This window comes from Lepus europaeus, chromosome 5 (assembly GCF_033115175.1).
Source record: "Lepus europaeus isolate LE1 chromosome 5, mLepTim1.pri, whole genome shotgun sequence".
Lineage (NCBI taxonomy): Eukaryota > Metazoa > Chordata > Mammalia > Lagomorpha > Leporidae > Lepus > Lepus europaeus.
In genome coordinates, this window is record NC_084831.1 from 119,786,884 (window position 1) to 119,805,775 (window position 18,892).

General features: G+C 42.8%; 1 protein-coding gene across 1 annotated transcript in view; it reads right to left on the reverse strand.

Annotated features, from left to right (window-relative positions):
- Positions 1-18,892, reverse strand: part of NUP210L (nucleoporin 210 like) — a 122,346-nt gene that overhangs the window by 43,250 nt on the left and 60,204 nt on the right. The window contains exons 14-16 of the mRNA XM_062190152.1: positions 17,370-17,515; positions 15,480-15,701; positions 8,894-9,067 (exon numbers count right to left, since the gene is read on the reverse strand). Of these exons, the coding sequence (XP_062046136.1) occupies positions 8,894-9,067; positions 15,480-15,701; positions 17,370-17,515 (542 nt within the window). The remainder of the gene's footprint in view (positions 1-8,893; positions 9,068-15,479; positions 15,702-17,369; positions 17,516-18,892) is intronic.

Below are 18,892 nucleotides of genomic sequence, written 5' to 3' on the forward strand. Positions count from 1 at the left end.
AAATATATATATAATATATATATATTATATAAAAATATAAATATATATATACATATATTTGTTTCTATTTTGTAGATATTATTATGGTGTAGATATTATAGCACTTCACCCATAAATATTTCAGTATGTATTCCTAAGAATGAGAACAGTCTGCTCTGTAAGAAAACAGTATCATCATAGGGCCGGCGCAGCGGCTCACTAGGCTAATCCTCCGCCTTGCAGCGCTGGCATACTGGGTTCTAGTCCCAGTTGGGGTGCCGGATTCTATCCCGGTTGCCCCTGTTCCAGGCCAGCTCTCTGCTATGGCCTAGGAAGGCAGTGGAGGATGGCCCAAGTGCTTGGGCCCTGTACCCCATGGGAGACCAGGAGAAGCACCTGGCTCCTGCCATCGGATTAGCGCGGTGCGCTGGCCGCAGCACACCAACCGCGGCGGCCACTGGAGGGTGAACCAACGGCAAAGGAAGACCTTTCTCTCTGTCTCTCTCTCTCACTGTCCACTCTGCCTGTCAAAAAAAGAAAACAGTATCATCACAATAAAAATACTAACATTAATTCAGTGTCATCAATTGTGGTCAGTATTTCAGTTTCCCAAGATGTCTCTAAAAATGTCTTTTGGGGTGAGCACTGTGGCACAAGTGGGTGAAGCTGCCGCTTGTGACAGCTGCATCCCATATCAGAGTGCCAATTCGTGTCCTGGCACCTCTACTTCCAATCCAACTTCCTGCTAACATTCTGGGGAGGTAGCAGACTATGGCTCAAGTGCTTGGACCCCTGCCACCCACATGTGAGACCTGGATGGTATTCTAGTTTCCTTGTTTTGGCCTGGTTCAGCCCTGGCTATTATAGGCATTTGGGAAGTCAATCAGTGGATGGAGGATCTCTCTCTCTCTTTCTCCGCCTCTCTATGTCATTCTACCTTTCAAGTAGATTAAAATATATGAACATTTTATTTTTTAAGATTTATTTTATTTATTTGAAAGACAGAGTTACAGAGAAAGGTACACAGAGAGAGGTCTTCCATCTGCTGGTTCACTCCCCAGATGGCTGGTGTTTCAGGTCAGGGCTTTAACCTACTGTGCCACAGTACAGGCTCCAAAATATATAAACACTTTTTTTTTTGACAGGCAGAGTGGATAGTGAGAGAGAGAGACAGAGAGAAAGGTCTTCCTTTGCCGTTGGTTTACCCTCCAATGGCCGCTGCGGCCGGCGCATCTCGCTGATCCAAAGCCAGGAGCCAGGTGCTTCTCCTGGTCTCCCATGCGGGTGCAGGGCCCAAGCACTTGGGCCATCCTCCACTGCCTTCCCGGGCCGTAGCAGAGAGCTGGCCTGGAAGAGGGTCAACCGGGATAGAATCCGGTGCCCCAACTGGGACTAGAACCCGGTGTGCCGGCACCGCAAGGCGGAGGATTAGCCTGTTAAGCCATGGTGCCAGCCCCTGCTTGGAAATTTTAATACCTCACTTTCATTAATAGATAAAACAATTAGAAGATCAACAAGGAAGTGGGAGACCGGAACAGCATTGGAAACCAAGCAGATCTAACAGACATTTATAGAACACTCCATGAAACAACAGTGGGACACACTCTTCTTTTTAGAATTAATTAATGGGGAGCAGGCGCTGTGGCACAGTGGGCTAACGCCCTGGCCTGAAATGCCGGCATCCCATATGGGTGCCGGTCTGAATTCCAGCTGCTCCACTTCTGATCCAGGTCTCTGCTATGGCCTGGAAAAGCAATGGAAAATGGCCCAAGTCCTTGGGCCCTTGCACCCACATGGGAGACCCATGGAAGTTCCCAGCTCCTGGTGTCAGATCAGTCCAGCTCCAGCTGTTGTGGACAACTGGAGACTGAACCAGCAGATGAAAGACCTCTCTCTCTCTGCCTCTCTGTGTCTCTGCCTTTTAAATAAATGAATAAATGTTTTTTAAAAATAAAAATTAATTCTTTGAGAGGTGTGTGCATACACACACACACACGTACATACACATACCAGGCCTCTTTCTGCTAGTTCACTCCCCAAATGCTCTTAATAGCTAGGGCTTAGTCAGGCTGAAGCTAGGAGCTTCCCACATTGAGTGGCAGAGATCCAAATACTTGAGCCATCACCTGCTGCCTCCCAGGGTGCACATTATCAGGAAGCTAGAATTAAGAGAGAAGTCAGGATTCAAACACAGGCACTCCAGTAAGGGGTGCAGATACCTAACAGTGTCTTAACTGCTATGCCAAATGCTTGCCCCCAAGATACACTCTTCTTAGGCACATGTGGAACATTCTCCAGGGTAGAACATGGTTCAACATAGAACAAGTCTCATACTTAATGGTTCAGAATGAGAGCTTTCCCTGTAAGATCAGGAGTAGCATGAAGGATGTCTGCTCTCACTACTTCTACTGAACATCATACTGAATGTTCCAGCCAGGGCAACTAGGAAAGATAATGAAACAAAATCATCTAGACTGGAAAGGAAGAACCATAACTTCTCTGTTTTCATACGACATGAGCTTGTCTATAGAAGTCCTAAGGAATCCATTAAAAAACTATTAGAGGGGCCGGCGTAGTGGGTAAAGCTGCCACCTGCAGTGCTGGCATCCCATATGGGTGCCAGTTCAAGTCCCAGCAGCTCCACTCCAATCCAGCTCTCTTCTATGGCCTTGGAAGGCAGTAGAAGATGGCCCAAGTCCTTGGGCCCCTGCATCCATGTGGGAGACCCAGAAGAAGCTCCTGGCTCCTGGCTCCTGGCTTCTGGCTTCAGAATGTTGTAGTTCCAGCTGTTGCAGCCAACTGGGGAGTGAACCATGGATGGAAGACTTCTTTTTTTCTGTCTCTCCCTCCCTGCCTCTGACTCTCCGTAACTCTGCCTTTCAAATAAATAAATAAATCTTAAAAAAAAGAAAACTACTAGAACTAATAAATGAGTTCAGTAATATTGCAGGATACAAGATCAATACGCAGCTCTCAATTCTTTACTGAGATGCTCACCTGGTCTGTCAGGTATACTCTCTTATTTCTCTTCGTTAAAGTTTGCTAGCATGCTTACTGCTACTCTGTCTCATGCCTGAATTCCTTTTTGGAGACGACAAGAATCCTGAGCAACCGACCCCCAGAAACAACCACACTAGATAGAGACCCCAGGACTACAGACAATCGAGTCACTCCTTCACCAAGATCTGGAGTGATTACCTGCTGTTAGAAAAATGATTCAGTGGGCTGGTGTTATGGCCCAGCATGTTAAGCCACTGCCTGTGACATCAGCATCCCATATGAGCACCTGTTCAAGTCCTGGCTGCTCCACTTCTGATCCAGTTCCCTGTTAATGTGCCTCGAAAGGCCATGGAAGATGGTCAGAGTACTTGGGCTCCTGCCACCTTTGTCAGAGACACAGATGGAGTTTCAGGATCCTGGCTTTGGGTTGGCCCAGCCCTGACTGTTTCAGTCATTTGAGGAGTGAATCAGTGGATGGAATATTTCTCTCTCTCTCTCTCTCTCTCCCTTCCTCCTTCCCTCCCTCCTTCTCTCCCTCCTTTTCTCTGCCTTTCAAATAATAAATAAATCTTTAAAAAGATCAATATTAAAAATCATTTACATTTATCATGCACCAGAAATGAACAATCTGAAAATGAAATTAAGGAAAAATTCCATTTATGATAGTATCAAAAAGAGCAAAATATTTAGGAATAAATACATCTTTTAAAAAAAGCTTATTATTTATTTATTTGAAAGGCAGAGTTACAGAGAGAGGGAAGAGACACAGAGAGACGTCTTCCATCTACTGGTTCACTTCTAAATGGCCAGAACAGCCAGGGCTGGGCCAGGCTGAAGCCAGGAGCCAGGAGCTTCATCCAGGCTTCCCATGTGGGTGCAGGGGTTAGGAGCCCAAGCACCTGGGCCACCTTCTGCTGCTTTCTCAGACACATCAGCAGGGTGCTGGCTTGGAAGTAGAACAGCCGGGACTCGAACCAGTGCCCATATGGGATGCTGGCACTGCAAGCGGCAGCTTTATCCGCTAAGCCACCCTGCCGGCTCCCAAAGCTTCTCTGAAAGGGAGAATGACAGAAAGAGAAAGAGAGAAATAGAGAGAGATCTTCCATCTGCTGGTTCACTCCTCCAAATGTCTGCAACAGCTGGGGCTGGGCCAGGCTGAATTCTATCCAGGTCTCTCATGTGGGTGGCAGAGACTCAAGTTCCTGAACCAGCACCTGCTGCCTGCTAGAGTGCACATAAGCAGGAAGCTGGATCAGAAGCGGAGGTAGAACTCGATCCCAGTCATTCCAATACAGGATGTGCTGTCCCTTGTGGCCACACCACCTGTCTCTAGGCATAAATAAATCTAATGAAAGGAGCACAAAACTTACACACTGTTAAGTCAGAAGGCATAGCTGAAAGAAATTAAAGAAGCCCTAAATAAATGGAAAGATATCCCATATTCATGAATTAGAAAACACAAAGATAGAAATTCCCAAACTGATCTGCAGATTCAATGCAATTCCTATTGAAATGCTTGCTGACTTCTTTGCAGAAACTGACAAACGATTCTAAAATTCATGTAGAAAGGCAAGAGGTCCAGAATAGACCCAAAAAATCTAGAAAAAGAAAGAAAGAAAGTTGGAAGATTCACATTTTCCAATTTCAAAACTTACTACAAAGCTATAGTAATCAAGATAGTGTGGTACTGGCATACAACAGAGACATATATATTAATGGTGTAGATTTCAAAGTCCAGAAATAAATATTCATGTTTATGGTTAATAGGCTTTTCAGGAAGAATGCCAAGGCACCTCAAAGAAGAAAAAAACAATCTTTTTAACATATGGTGCTGGGTCATTTGGATATTCACATGCAAAGAATGAAGCTGGAGGGGCCGGAGCTGTAGCTTGCTGCATTAAGCCACTGCCTGCAATGCCAGCATCCCATGTGGGTGCTAGTTCAATTCCTAGCTGCTCCATTTCCAATCCAGCTCCCTGCTAATGAGCCTGGGAAGGCAGAGAAAGAAAGCCCAAATGTTTGGGCCCTTGCACCACATGGGAGACCCAGATGAAGCTCCTGGCTCCTGGCTTCAGCCTGGCCCACCAAAGGCTGGAGAGTGAGTCAGCAGATGGAAGATCGCTTTCTCTCTGTGTCTCCCTCTCTGTGTGTAACACTGCCTTTCAAATAAATAATCCAAAATGAAAAAAAAACCTGAACTTTTTGTGCTTCGAAAGATGCCATCAAGAAAATAAAAGACAATCAACTAGATGGGAGAAGTTTTTAGAAAATTATATTTATGATCATCTCTGCAACATATGAAATGAAGAACTTATACAACTCAGTAAAAAGAAAAATAACTTAACAAAAATATTGACAAAAGATTTGAAAAGACATTTCTCCAAAGAATGTATACAAATAGCCAATAAAAACATGAAAAGATACACAACATAATTAGTCATTGGGAAATGCAAATCAAAACTACAGTGAGATACCACTTCATACCTAGTAAGAAGGCTATAATCAAAGTAACAAACAAGTGTTGGCAAGATGTAGGGAAACTGGAACCCTCATACACTGCTAGTGGAAATGTAAAACAACGCAGCCACTTTAGAATACAACTGTAGAGCTCGACGCTGTGGAGTAGAGGGTAAAGTCGCCGCCTGCAGTGCCGGCATCCCATATGGGTGCCAGATCAAGTTTTGGCTGCTCCACTTCCGATCCAACTCTCTGCAATGGCCTGGGAAAGCAGTAAAAGATGGCCCAAGTCCTTGGGCCCCTGTACCCGCGTGGGAGACCTGGAAGAATCTCCTGGCTCCTGGCTTCAGATTGGTGCAGCTCCAGTCATTGCAGCCAATTGGGGACTGAACCAGTAGATGGAACACCTGTCTGTCTGTCTGTCTCTCTCTCTGCCTCTCTTTCTCTTTCTGTGTAACTCTTTCAAATAAATGTTTTTTTTTTTAAAGAATACAGCTGTAAATTAATGAAAAGAGTAAATAGAGTTAACATATAACCCAGCAATTCTATGTCTAAGAATACACTAATGAGAAATGAAAACATATGTTGACAGAAACACTTGTACATGAATGTTCATGGCAGAATAGGGGCCAGCACTATGGCATAGTGGATTACACCTCTGTGGTATCCCATATGGGCACCAGTAAGAGTTCTGGCTGCTCTTCTTCCGATCCAGCTCTCTGTTATGGCCTGGGAAAGCAGTAGAATACGGCCCAAGTCCTTGGGCCCTTGAACAAGCATGGGAGACCTGGAAGGAGCTCCTGGCTCTTGGCTTCGGACTGGCCCAGCTCTGGCCAGTGCAGCCAACTGGGAATCGAACCAATGGATGAAAGACCTTTCTGTCCCTCTCTCTGTCTGTAACTCTACCTCTCAATTAAATAAATAAATCTTTTTATTTATTTATTTATTAGACAGGTAGAGTTATAGACAGTGAGAGAGAGAGACAGAGAGGAAGGTCTTCCTTCAGTTGGTTCACTCCTCAAATGGCCACTATGGCCGGCGCTACACCGATCCAAAGCCAGGAGCCAGGTACTTCCTCCTGATCTCCCAGGTGGGTACAGGGGCCCAAACACTTGGGCCTTCCTCCACTGCCCTCCCAAGCCACAGCAGAGAGCTGGACTGGAAGAGGAGCAACCGGGACTAGAACTCGGCGCCCATATGGGATGCCGGCGCCGCAGGTAGAGGATTAATCAAGTGAGTCATGGCACTAGCCCCAATAAATAAATCTTTAAAAAAAATTATTCCCAATGGCTAAAAAGTGTAAAGATCACATATATTCACTTACTGATAAACAAAATCTACATCTACAGAACAGAATTTTATTCAGTTTAAAAAAGAATGCATGGGGCCAGCACTGTGGCATAGTAGGTTAAGCTTCCATCTGTGGTACCGGTGTCCCAGGGAGACCTGGAAGAAGCTCCTGGCTTCTGGCTTCGGATCAGTCCAGCTCCAGCCATTGCAACCATTTTAGGAGTGAACCAGTGGATGGAAGTTCTTTCTCTCTGTCTTTCCCTCTCTCTGTCTGTAACTCTGATTCTCAAATCTTAAAAAAATGAATGCAGTATTGATAAATGCTAAAACATGGATGAACTTTGAAAACATGATAAATTAAAGATGGTGGGCACAAAGAACATGTATTGTATGGCTTATATGAAATGTCCAAATAGGCAAATTCATAGAGACAGAGTATTAATGGTTGCCAGGAGCTTGCAAGAGCAGGAAATGGGGAGTAACTACTAATGGGTATAGAATTTCTTTGTGGGAAACTGAAAATAATCTGGAGTTAGATAGTGGTGATGGCTGCAAAACTTTGACTTGTACACATTAAGTATCTGAGTTTTATGGTATGTGAGTTATATATCAATTATAAAAAAAAGAAACATATGCTTATGAACATGGGTCAGATAAATGGAGAATCACGTCTAACTCTCAAATGGTCCAGAAGAAAAAAGTTGTATTTTTCTGACAACTACTCTGAAAATTTAAATGACTTCAAATGAAAAGAAAAATGACATTCAATGAATGATGTTATAGGGGATACATTTTGTTCTGCTCCACTCTGAGTGCTTTTTAAAAAGTGAATCATTCATAACTCCTAATAATATTATTTGATATAGAATTTGATTCTGAAAAAGAAAATGGAGTTCCAACTTATAAAATCTCATCCTGTTCTTCTCTAAGAAAAGGCCGTGGTATAGGGTAAGGCTAACAATACTTCTTTGGAGTCAGACAAAATGAGCCACTTTCTAGCTTTATGATTTTAAGAAAGTCACTCAACTTCCAGGAGTCTCAGTATCCTCATTTGTAAAATGAGAAAAAATAATGATTCTGTTTGGAACAATTTCAATGTATCTTTTTTTTTTTTTTGACAGGCAGAGTGGACAGTGAGAGAGAGAGACAGAGAGAAAGGTCTTCCTTTTTGCCCTTGGTTCACCCTCCAATGGCCGCTGTGGCTGGCGTGCTGCGCTGATCTGAAGGCAGGAGCCAGGTGCTTCTCCTGGTCTCCCATGCAGGTGCAGGGGTCCAAGCACTTGGCCATCCTCCACTGCCTTCCCGGGCCATAGCAGAGAGCTGGCCTGGAAGAGGGGCAACTGGGCGGCACCCCAACTGAGACTAGAACCCGGTGTGCAGGCGCTGCAGGCGGAGGATTAGTCTATTGAGCTGCGTCGCCGGCCTATATCTTTATTTCCAATACGATTTTTTAAAAAGATTTATTTATTTACATGAAAAGCAACTACAGAGAGAGGCAAAGAGACATGCCTTCTGCTGGCTCACTCCCCTGGGCCAACAGCTTCATCTGCTTCTCCCACACGGGTGCAGGGGCCCAAACACGTGGGCCATCTGCTGCTGCTTTTCCAGGCCATTAGCAGGGAGTTGGGCAAGAAATGGAGCATCAAGGACTCCAGTAACCCTCTGTACTACAGTGCCGCCCCCTCCAAGATTTCTGTTCTCTCATGCTTGGAATTATAGTTAACTTCATTTTTCACGTAGTCTGATGTTTTAGTTTCTAGGTTAGACAATTTATTTATTCCCCATTATCTGTTCCTTACCTACTAGCTATACTATGACTTATCACTATTTTTCATGGTAGGTTTGGAGTAGAGATAAAATTTATTACTTATTGATAACTGTAAGAAAAGATTTGGTGAGATAGATATTAGCTAAACCACTGAAAGTTAGAGAGATCTCAGTTACCCACTGCCACAATCACAAGCTAAGTACCCACACACAGCAAGCAGAATCACGTCACAGAGTGTAGCCAGTTCTAACTCAGGTTATTCACCTCTTCTCAGACACTATTAGGAAATGAGTTACAAACCCTAACTGGAACAAAACATAAGCTATCCTTCAGACCCTTTATCCTTAACGCATGGAAGCCGGAAGCGGCAGGTTGGCTGGAAGCACTGTCTGTACTTACCAGCTGTTTGTTGTGCTGTGGCAGAGGGCACGGCTGGGCTCCAGCTGGCACCTTGTACACGGGGGTGATGGACATACTGGCAGGGTGGGCACATATGTAGAGCACCTGTACAACCTCCACAGCTGGACTAGGGTTCAGCACACCTGGGTGATTTCCAATTCGAAATGTGAGAACCTTAAAGGGAATATAACAGCAGGAGAAAACTTAGGTAGACATTTGATGTCAGTCACGCCAATTTAAACATTACTATTATTCAAATTCTAGCACACAGTGCCTTTGGACATTATAATCAGAGAAACTGCATATAGGCATTATAGTTCATAATTATGCTACGGGCATTAGGGCGTCATGGAAATTTGAGATCAAATGGAACATTAAGAAAAAATCCACTCTGACCAATTTTTTTTAAAGTTTTTTTTTCTTTTTTTCTTTTTTCTTTTTTTGACAGGCAGAGTGGATAGTGAGAGAGAGAGAGACAGAGAGAAAGGTCTTCCTCTGCCGTCGACCAATTATTTCAGTGTGTTTTTTCCCCCCAGCATAAGGTTTATTTAGAAAGTGAGATGAATACACAGGCACTCAGCATTTTCAATTCCACCAAATCTTTGTTATCAATTGGTAAAAAGTAGAAAAGCTAATCTTGTTTCAACTTGTCTGTAGAGGAAGTACTAATGAATAACAGAATGTCCAAGGAAAAATAAGTTAGGGAATGCCGAATGGGGGCTAATTCATCCTGAAATGACTAATATTTCACTCAACAAACAAGGAAAAAAATACCTAAACATAATAGAAGCCTTATGTGTAAAACCCACAGCTAACATCATACTTAATGGTAAAAGACTGAAAGCTTTTCATCTAGGATCAAGAGCAAGGATGGGGCCAGTGCTGTGGCATAGCGGGTAAAGCTGCCACCTGAAGTGCTGGCATCCACATGGGCACCGGTTTGAGTCCCAGATGCTCCATTTCCATTCTAGCTCTCTGCTATGGCTTGGGAAAGCAGTGGAAGATGGGCCAAGTCCTTGGGCCCCTGCACCTGCATGGGAGACCCGGGAGAATCTCATGGCTTCTGGCTTCAGATTGGCACAGCTCCAGCTATTGTGACCAAACGGGGAGTGAACCAGCAGATGGAAGACAACACCCACCCCCGCCTCAGCCTATCTGTAACTCTGCCTTTCAAATAAAATATACAAATCTTTAAAAATAAAAGAAAGAGCAAGGATCCCCACCTTTGCTACTTCTATTTAACATTGTTCTACAAATTGTTAGCAAGAGTAATTACGCAAGGAAATGAAATAAAATGCATCCAAATTGGAAAGGAAGAAGTAAAATTATGTTTGTCTGCAGCTAATATGGTCCCACAAGATTTTTGTCAACAAAAAATGTTAGAATTAATAAATGAACTCAGCAAAGTAGCAGGATACAATGTTAACAAACAAAAATCAGTTGCATATTTATACACTAACAGTGAACATTGATAATGAACAATCTGAAAAGGAAATTACAAAGGTAATTTCACTTACATTAGTATTAAAAACAATAAAATAGGGGCCGATGTTGTGGTGCAGCAAGTTAAAGCCCTGGCCTGCAATGTTGGCATCCCATATGGGGCTGGTTCGAGTCCCAGCTGCTCTACTTTCAATTCAGCTTCCTGCTAATGTTCCTGGGAAAGCAGTGGAGGATAGCCCAAGTCCTTGGGCCCCTGTACTCACGTGGGAGACCCAGAAGAAGCTCCTGGCTTTGGATCGGCATAGCTCCAGCCGTTGTGGCCGTTTGGAGAGAGAACCAGCGGATTTAACACTTTTCTCTCTCTATCTCTACTTCTCTCTTTCAAACTCTGTCTTTCAAATAAATAAAATAAATCTTAAAAAAACACAATAAAATAATGAATAATTAGCCTAACAATGGAGGTGAAAGATTTGAATAATGAAAATGACAAAACATCGCTGAAAGAAATAGAGGACATAAATAAATGGAAACATCACATGCATATGGAGTGGAAGATTTAATATTGTTTATATATTTCTCCAAGAATATATACAAATGACCCATAAGACGTGAAAAGATGCTTTCCATCACCAATCAATAGGAAATACAGATCAAAACTACCATGAAAATACATCACACGCATTTGGAGGACTGGTATAAAAAAAGTAAATAACAAGTGTTGATGCGGATATGGAGAAACGGAGACCCTTGTGCACTGCCGATAGGAAAGAATGTGAAATGGCGTAAGTGCTGCAGAAACCAGTACGGCAGTTCTTCAAAATGTTAAAATAGGATTACTATGTGACCCAGCAAATCCACCTGCAGATGTGTAGCCAAAAGAATTGAAAAGGAGGGTCTTTTTTTTTTTTCATTTATTAAACTTTTATTTAATGAATATAAATTTCCAAAGTACAGCTTATGGGTTACAATGGCTTCCCCCCTCCCATAACTTCCCTCCCACCTGCAACCCTCCCCTTTCCCGCTCCCTCTCCCCTTCCATTCACATCAAGATTCATTTTCAATTCTCTTTATATACAGAAGATCAGTTTAGTATATATTAGGAAAAGGAGGGTCTTTTAAAAAAGAGATTTATTTATTTATTTGAAAGGCAGAGTGACAGAGAGGGAGAAAGATTCTGGTGTCACAAGTAATGGCTTAACTCACTGTGCCACAATGCCTTAACAAGTCCTGAAAGATGGGTCCTGAGGAGGTGTTTTTACATCCATGTTCATAACAGTATTATTCATAGTCACTGAAACACTGAAGTGTTCATCAGTGGCTGAATGGGTAAGCAAAATGTGTTATATACATATAATGGACTATTGCACAACCTTAAGAAGGAAATTCTGACATGGGCTTCAACATGGATGAACCTGGAGGATATTATGTTAAGTGAAAACAGCTAGTCACAAAAATCAAATACTATATAATTCCATTTATATGAGGTACTCAAAGAAGTCAGAAATCATAAGAACAGAAAGTAGAATGGTGGTTGCCAGGGGCTGAAGTAGGGAGGGAGAGTGACTTTTCAATAAGTATAGAGGTTCTGCTTTACAAGATGATAAGAGTTATAGAGATGGGTAGTGACGATGGTTGTACAACATTATGAGTTTACTTAATATCACTGAACTGTGGTGCTGGCATTGTGGCACAGGGGGTTAAGCTGCCACCCACGATGCCAGCATCCCATATGAGCACCAGTTCGAGTCCTGGCTGCTCCACCTCTGATTCAGCTCCCTGTTAATGTGCCTGGGAAAGCAGCAGAAGATGGCCCAAGTGCTTAGGCCCCTGCCACCCACACAGTAGAGCCAAATGGAATTCCAGGCTTCTGGCTTCAATGCAGGCCAGCCCTGGCCTTAGTGGCCATTTGGGGAATAAACCACAACAGTGACGATATTCTCTCTCTTTCTCTAATTCTTTTTTTTTTTTTTAAGATTTATTTTATTTATTTGAAAGACAGAGTTACAGAGAGAGGAGAGGCAGAGAGAGAGAGAGAGAAGTCTTCTGTCTGCTAGTTCACTCCCCAGATGGCTGCAACTGCGCCAGTCCGAAGCCAGGAGCCAGGAGCTTCTTCTGGGTCTCCCACGTGGGTGCAGGGGTCCAAGGGCTTGGGCCATCTTCTACTGATTTTCCAGGCCATAGCAGAGCTGGATCAGAAGAGGAGCAGCCGGGACTAGAACTGGTGCCCGTATGGGATGCTGGCACTTCAGGCCAGGGCTTTAACTCACTGTGCCACAGTGCTGGCCCCTCTCTCTGTAATTCTACCTTTCAAATAAATAAACAAATTTTATAAAAATATGGTTAAGATGGTAAGTTATATACAGATATATTTTACCACAATGAAGAATAGGGGAACTGAATAAAAAGCTTAAACTGTACCATGCTGCCTCGTTCATTTATGCCGGTATTCAGAATTCTTCTCTGAATATTAGGCTTATTAATATTGGGAATTTAGTACTAAGCACACGGTGATATCGTGTGGTATCCCATATTCCGATATCAACTTGATGAAATTTAGCACCCCTTCATTATGAAAACTCCCAACAAATTAGCCACAGAAGGACTGAATCTCAACACAATAAAGGCACTGTATTAGAAGTTCAGAGCAAGTATCATTGTGAATGGCAAAAAGTCGAAAGCTTTTCCTCAAAGATCAGGAAAAAGAAAACGATGCCTACTCTCACCCCTTCTATTTAGCATCGTACTAGAAGTCCTGTTCAGTTAGGGAGGGGAAAGAGAAACAAGGTGTTCACAGTGAATAGGAAGAAGTTAAATCTCATCACAGACAACAGAATTTTAAACATAGAAAACCCAAAAAACTGAACAAAAAACCCCAGTAGAGCTAACTAATTAATTCAGTAAAGTTGCAGGGTATGAAATCAAAGTAAATACAACCTTCTTGCTTCATTTTCTGATCTTTGTCATGAATTCCATGTTATGTGATATTAATATATTCACTTTTGCTTTAAAATAGTATGTGTACACATATAAGGTATACATATGAAGCAAATATGTTAATTGTTAAATCTATTTGTGCTTGTTTGAACTCTTCTTTGTACTTTCCTATATTATTTGAGATATATCAAAATAAAAAGACAAAAAATACAAAAATCAGTAGAGTTTGTATATACTAACTAAACTATCTGAAATGTGATCAATAAAATAATTTAATTTAAAATATAAAAAAAAAAGAATTAGGGAAAAAGGAGGTAACTAATCCTGAAATTATTAATAGCTAGTTATATACAATAGACGAGTTCACTACAGAGATCACAAAGAAACTTAACTGATTACAGCACAGTTCTTCCTTATTTACTTGAAAGTGAGAGTTACAGAGAGAGAGAGAGGTCTTCCATCTGCTGGTTCACTCCCCAGATTGCGCAACAGCTGGAGCTGGGCCAAGATAAAGCCAGGAGTCAGGAGCTTCTTCCAGGTCAGCTTCTTCTTAGGCAGGGACCTAAGCACTTGGGCCATCTTCTGCTGCTTTTCCCAGGCCATTAGTAGGGAGCTGGATCACAAGTGCAACATCCACGACACAAACTGGTACCCATGTGGGATGCCATTGTTACAGGTGGCAGCTTTACCCTCTACACCACAATGCCGGCCCTACAGCACAGTTTTATTTTTAAGATTTATTTATCTATTTATTTGAAAGGCAGAGTTACAGAGAGGCAGAGGCAGAGAGAGAGAGAGAAAGAATCTCCCATCTGCTGGTTCACTTCCCAAATGGCCTCAACAGCCAGAGCTGGGCGGATCCAAAGCCAGGAGCAAGGAGCTTCCTCCAGGTCTCCCAGGCGGGTGCAGGGGTCCAAGGACTTGGGCCATCTTCCATTGCTTTCCCAGGCCATAGCAGAGAGCTGGATAGGAAGTGGAGCAGCTGGGACTTGAACCAGCATCCACATGGGATGTGGGCACTGCAGGCGGCAGTTTTACCTGCTTCACCACAATGACGGCCCCAGCACAGTTCTTATTAAGTTAAAATCTTGCATTGATTCCTGTGGGCTAGTTAGCATGCTGGGTTTCACACAGTCATGCGCAGAATTCTCAATCGTAGTCCAACTGCAAACCTTTGATACTGGTTTTGATAGTGGCAGGCCACAGTCGTGAATGAGAATTATGTAAACCTATTACTACCCCTAAAGATAATCAAAACTAATTAAACTGATAGAGGGCAACATACTTACTACTCTTATCAGTGCAGACCTAACTGGTTCTTCAAAATTGCTGATCATAGATGACACTTAACAGTTTCTCTACCTTAAATTCTTTGAAGATGGTAAACAAAATATTCTCTGCTCTAAAAAAGGAACTAAATCATTGTGATAAAATAATGGAAAATAGTGTGAAATAAGTTCATTTCAATATGTAGATTTTGAATTGTTAGTGAGCTATTAGAATCCTCAGATGAGCAAGCCAAAACCCTAGGTACATTAAAATTTTTATTTACTCTTGAAATAAACCTCTTCCTCTGACCCCCAAAATTGATTTAATTATTTGAGAGACAGAGTGAGAGAAAAAGTTATCTCCCATCTTCTAGTTCACACCTCAAATGCCCACAAAGGCTGAGGCTGATCGAGGCTGAAGCCAGGACCCAGAAATTCAGTCTGGGTCTCCCATGTGGGTGGCAGGGGCCCAGCTACTTAAAACTTTATGTGCTGCCTCCTAGTGTGCATTTGCAGGAAGCTGGAATCAGAAGTGGAACCAGACTCCTTGGAAATGCAAATTTGGGTCAGTGGAGCTGAGGATTGCTTCCAATCAGCCTTCCTCTTCTTCTTTTTTTAAAATAAAAATCATATTATTTATTAAAAAAAAAAACACAAGAAGTGGAGCCAGGACTTGAGCTTGGCATTTCCATAGGGGATGTGGGCATCCTTTGCAGCATCATAACTGCTATGCCAAACACATACCCATCCCACCCCAACCCCCGTCCCCCGTCCACTTAAAGGACAGTAAGCTTCAGAAGAAAATCCTTTCATCAATAATCAGAATTTTCTTACCTGTTTCATAAACTAAATTCACTGGGATCTGAAAAGGAATGGCTGGAAGTACCAAAGATGTGGAGCATTATAGTAAAAGAAAGGTCAGAAAAAGAACGTTGTCCTACTTGTTCTCCTAAATCCAGACACAGAACCCTGTAGATGTACTGGTTCTGCTTTCTTTTAGCTGGAAGCCGGACTTGTGTTACTTCAATCTTCTCTGAATTTTCCACCTTCAACTCCAAAAAAAATCGGGAGGGTTCCAAGATCCATGGACGAGGGCCTCCTTCAAATATCATTTCCTTGACAGATTGCCATGTCACCAATGCCACTTCCATGGGATTTAGAGCCTGATAAGATTTAAAGAAATCAATTCTGGATTTGTTAGGGAATTCAATAGTTTTCTAAAGTGACAAATGAATTATCTGAATATGCTGAAAATGATGCTAAACCTACTTCCTAAATTAAGTGACATGTGTGCCATTCCCCTCACATGGAATGCTTCCCAACCTCTGTAGCAATTTAGACACCACCTATCATTCAAGCATAATGGACATGTCATCTTATCTGTTCATTTGTGACCAGTCATTCCAGACCATGGCCACTTCTGCATCCTCTAAGCTCTTACAGTCTTTATCTCGACCACACATCAGTATTTGTTCATCTCCTAATGCTATTAAATTTGTCAAATGCTATGTATAAGTCTAATAATTTTTGTGTTCTCTAGTTCTATAAGCCTCTTAAAAAGGAGAGAATATATTATACTTACTTTTAAAAAATCTCTTCTTGGGGCCGGTGCTGTGGCACAGTGGGTTAATGCCCTGGCCTGAAGCGCTGGCATCCCATATGGGTGCCGGTTCGAGACCCGGCTGCTCCACTTCAATCCAGCTCTCTGCTATGGCCTGGGAAAGCAGTAGACGATGGCCCAGGTCCTTGGGCCCCTGCACCATGTGGGAGACCTGGAAGAAGCTCCTGGCTCCTGGCTTCCGATTGGCACAGCTTCAGCCGTTGCAGCCAACTGGGGAGTGAACTATTGGATGGAAGCCCCTCTCTCTCTGCCTCTCCTCTCTCTGTGTAACTCTGACTTTCAAATAAATAAATAAATATTTTTAAAAAAATCTCTTCTTTAGGGGATTTAGCACAATGCGGGGCATACAAAAGAGACTGTATAAATAAAAACATAAGCATTTAAAATTAATATTTCACTAAATTATCAAAGGATTTTTACCTCCAAAATATTAAAATAGTACATTTATACACCATCCTATTTCTTAAAAATCCTTACAACCTAATACATGACAGGTACTATTCACTCAAGGATACAGAGAGTTGTATCCATTTATAGATGAGGAAACTGATATTAGGGGAATTAAGTATTCTCAAAGTATATGTTATATTTTTTAAAGATTTATTTTATTTATTTGAAAGACAGAGTTACAGAGAGAGGTAGAGACAGAAAGAGAGGTCTTCCATCTGCTGGTTCATTCCCCAAATGGCCACAACGGCCAGAGCTGAGCTGATCCAAAGCCTAGAGCCAGGAGCTTCTTCTAGGTCTCCCATGTGGGTGCACGGGCCCAAGGACTTAGGCCATCCTCCTCTGCTTTTCCAGGCCATAGCGGAGAGCTGGATCAAAAGTGGAGCAGCTGGGACTGGAACTGGCGCCCACATGGGATTCTGGCACTGCAAGCTGGGGCTTTAACCCACCGCACCACAGTACCAGCCCCAGTATAGGTTATTTTTAATATGGCACACAGTGTCTACAACAGTGACCAAGTCATAAAATGAAGTAAAGTTGAAGCAATTATTCTAAAAATATAAGGAAACCATGCTTTAGTATTTTTTCTTGAACTAGTCAATTGTATTTATTACTGAATACCACTAAAATAAAACATTAGTAAATAAAGAGAATACAAATATCATTCATTCATACTAGAGACCACAGACAGGTGGGAAGCCTGGAGTGAGCATAGCTATGTCTGTGAGGAGAAATGCCAGTTTCATACCATGAATTACCTCACCTTTAGGGGTTCATAAGCGGCAAATGTGGCACTGCTCTCCAAGTACTCCTCACATTCAGTCACACTCACTGTCACCAGACTATGGCCCAACGACTTGGCAGCTATGTGTGTACTTGAACAGTACACTGATCCAGATCTTTGAATACCTGTCAATCAAAAACATGGTATCAGTAAGCTAATAAGTAGTTAGTCCCCAAGGAAACTAGATTAAACAAATACAAGAATTTTCCTTCTTAGGACTGGTGCTGTGGCTCACTTGGTTAATCCTCCACCTGCAGCGCTGGCATCCCATATGGGCTCCGGGTTCTAGTCCCGGTTGCTCCTCTTCTGGTCCAGGTCTCTGTATGTGGCCCAGGAGGGCAGTGGAGGATGGTCCAAGTGCTTGGGCCCCTGCACCTGCATGGGAGACCAGGAGGAAGCACCTGGCTCCTGGCTTCAGATTGGCACAGTGCCATCCGTGGTGGCCATTTGGGGAAAGAACCAACGGAAGGAAGACCTTTCTCTCTGTCTCTCTCTCTCTCATTGTCTATAACTCTACCTGTCAAATAAATTAAAAAAAAGAATTTTCATTTTTAAAAATATTTTTATTTATTTGAAAGGCAGGGTGAGAGACAGAGAGAGAGAGAGATACCTTCCATTTGCTGGTTCACTCCCCAAATGACTGCTATCGCTGGCACTGGGCCAGGTTGAAGCCAGGAACCTGGTATTCCATCCAGGTCTCCCACATGGGTGCAGGGGCCCAAGCACTTGGGCCATCTTCCACTGCTTTCCCAGATCATAGCAGAGAGCTGGATCAGAAGTGGAGCAGCCAGAATTTGAATGGGCACCACAGGCAGAGGCTAAACCTAATATGCATAGTGACTGAGAGACAAAGAGAAAGACAGAGATCTTCATCTGCTGGTTCACTCCCTAACTGGTCATGATGATCTGGGTTGTGCCAGGCAGAAGCCAGGAACTCATCTGGGACTCCCACATGGATGGCAGGAGCCCAAACAATTGGGTCATCTTCCACTGCTTTCCCAGGTACAACAGCAAGGAGCTGGACTGGAAGCAAAGCAATTGGGACTCCAACCAACACTCATATGGGACGCCAGCATTGCAGGCAGCGGCCTAACTGGCTGCACCACAATGCCAGCCACAAGTATAAGAATTTTCATACATTAAAATATCATCTTGGGAGCTAGTGGTGTGGAGCTAGAGGTAAGCCACTGCCTGCCACTCTGGCATCCCATATGGGCACCAGTTCAAGTTCCGGCTGCTCCACTTCCAATCTAGCTCCACTCTAATGGCCTGGGAAGCAGCAGGAGATGGACCAAGTACTTTATTTATTTAAAATAAATTTTAAAAAGTCATCTCAAGCTTATGTAACTAACCACTAGGTCTCAATTTTTCATATCAGGTTGATATAAAAATATGATCGGTGGTGGGCATTTAGTTTAGTAGTCAAAATGCCTATGCACCTGAGTTCAAAACCAGCTCTACTTCTGATTCCAGCTTCCTGCTAATGCATGCATTGAGAGGTG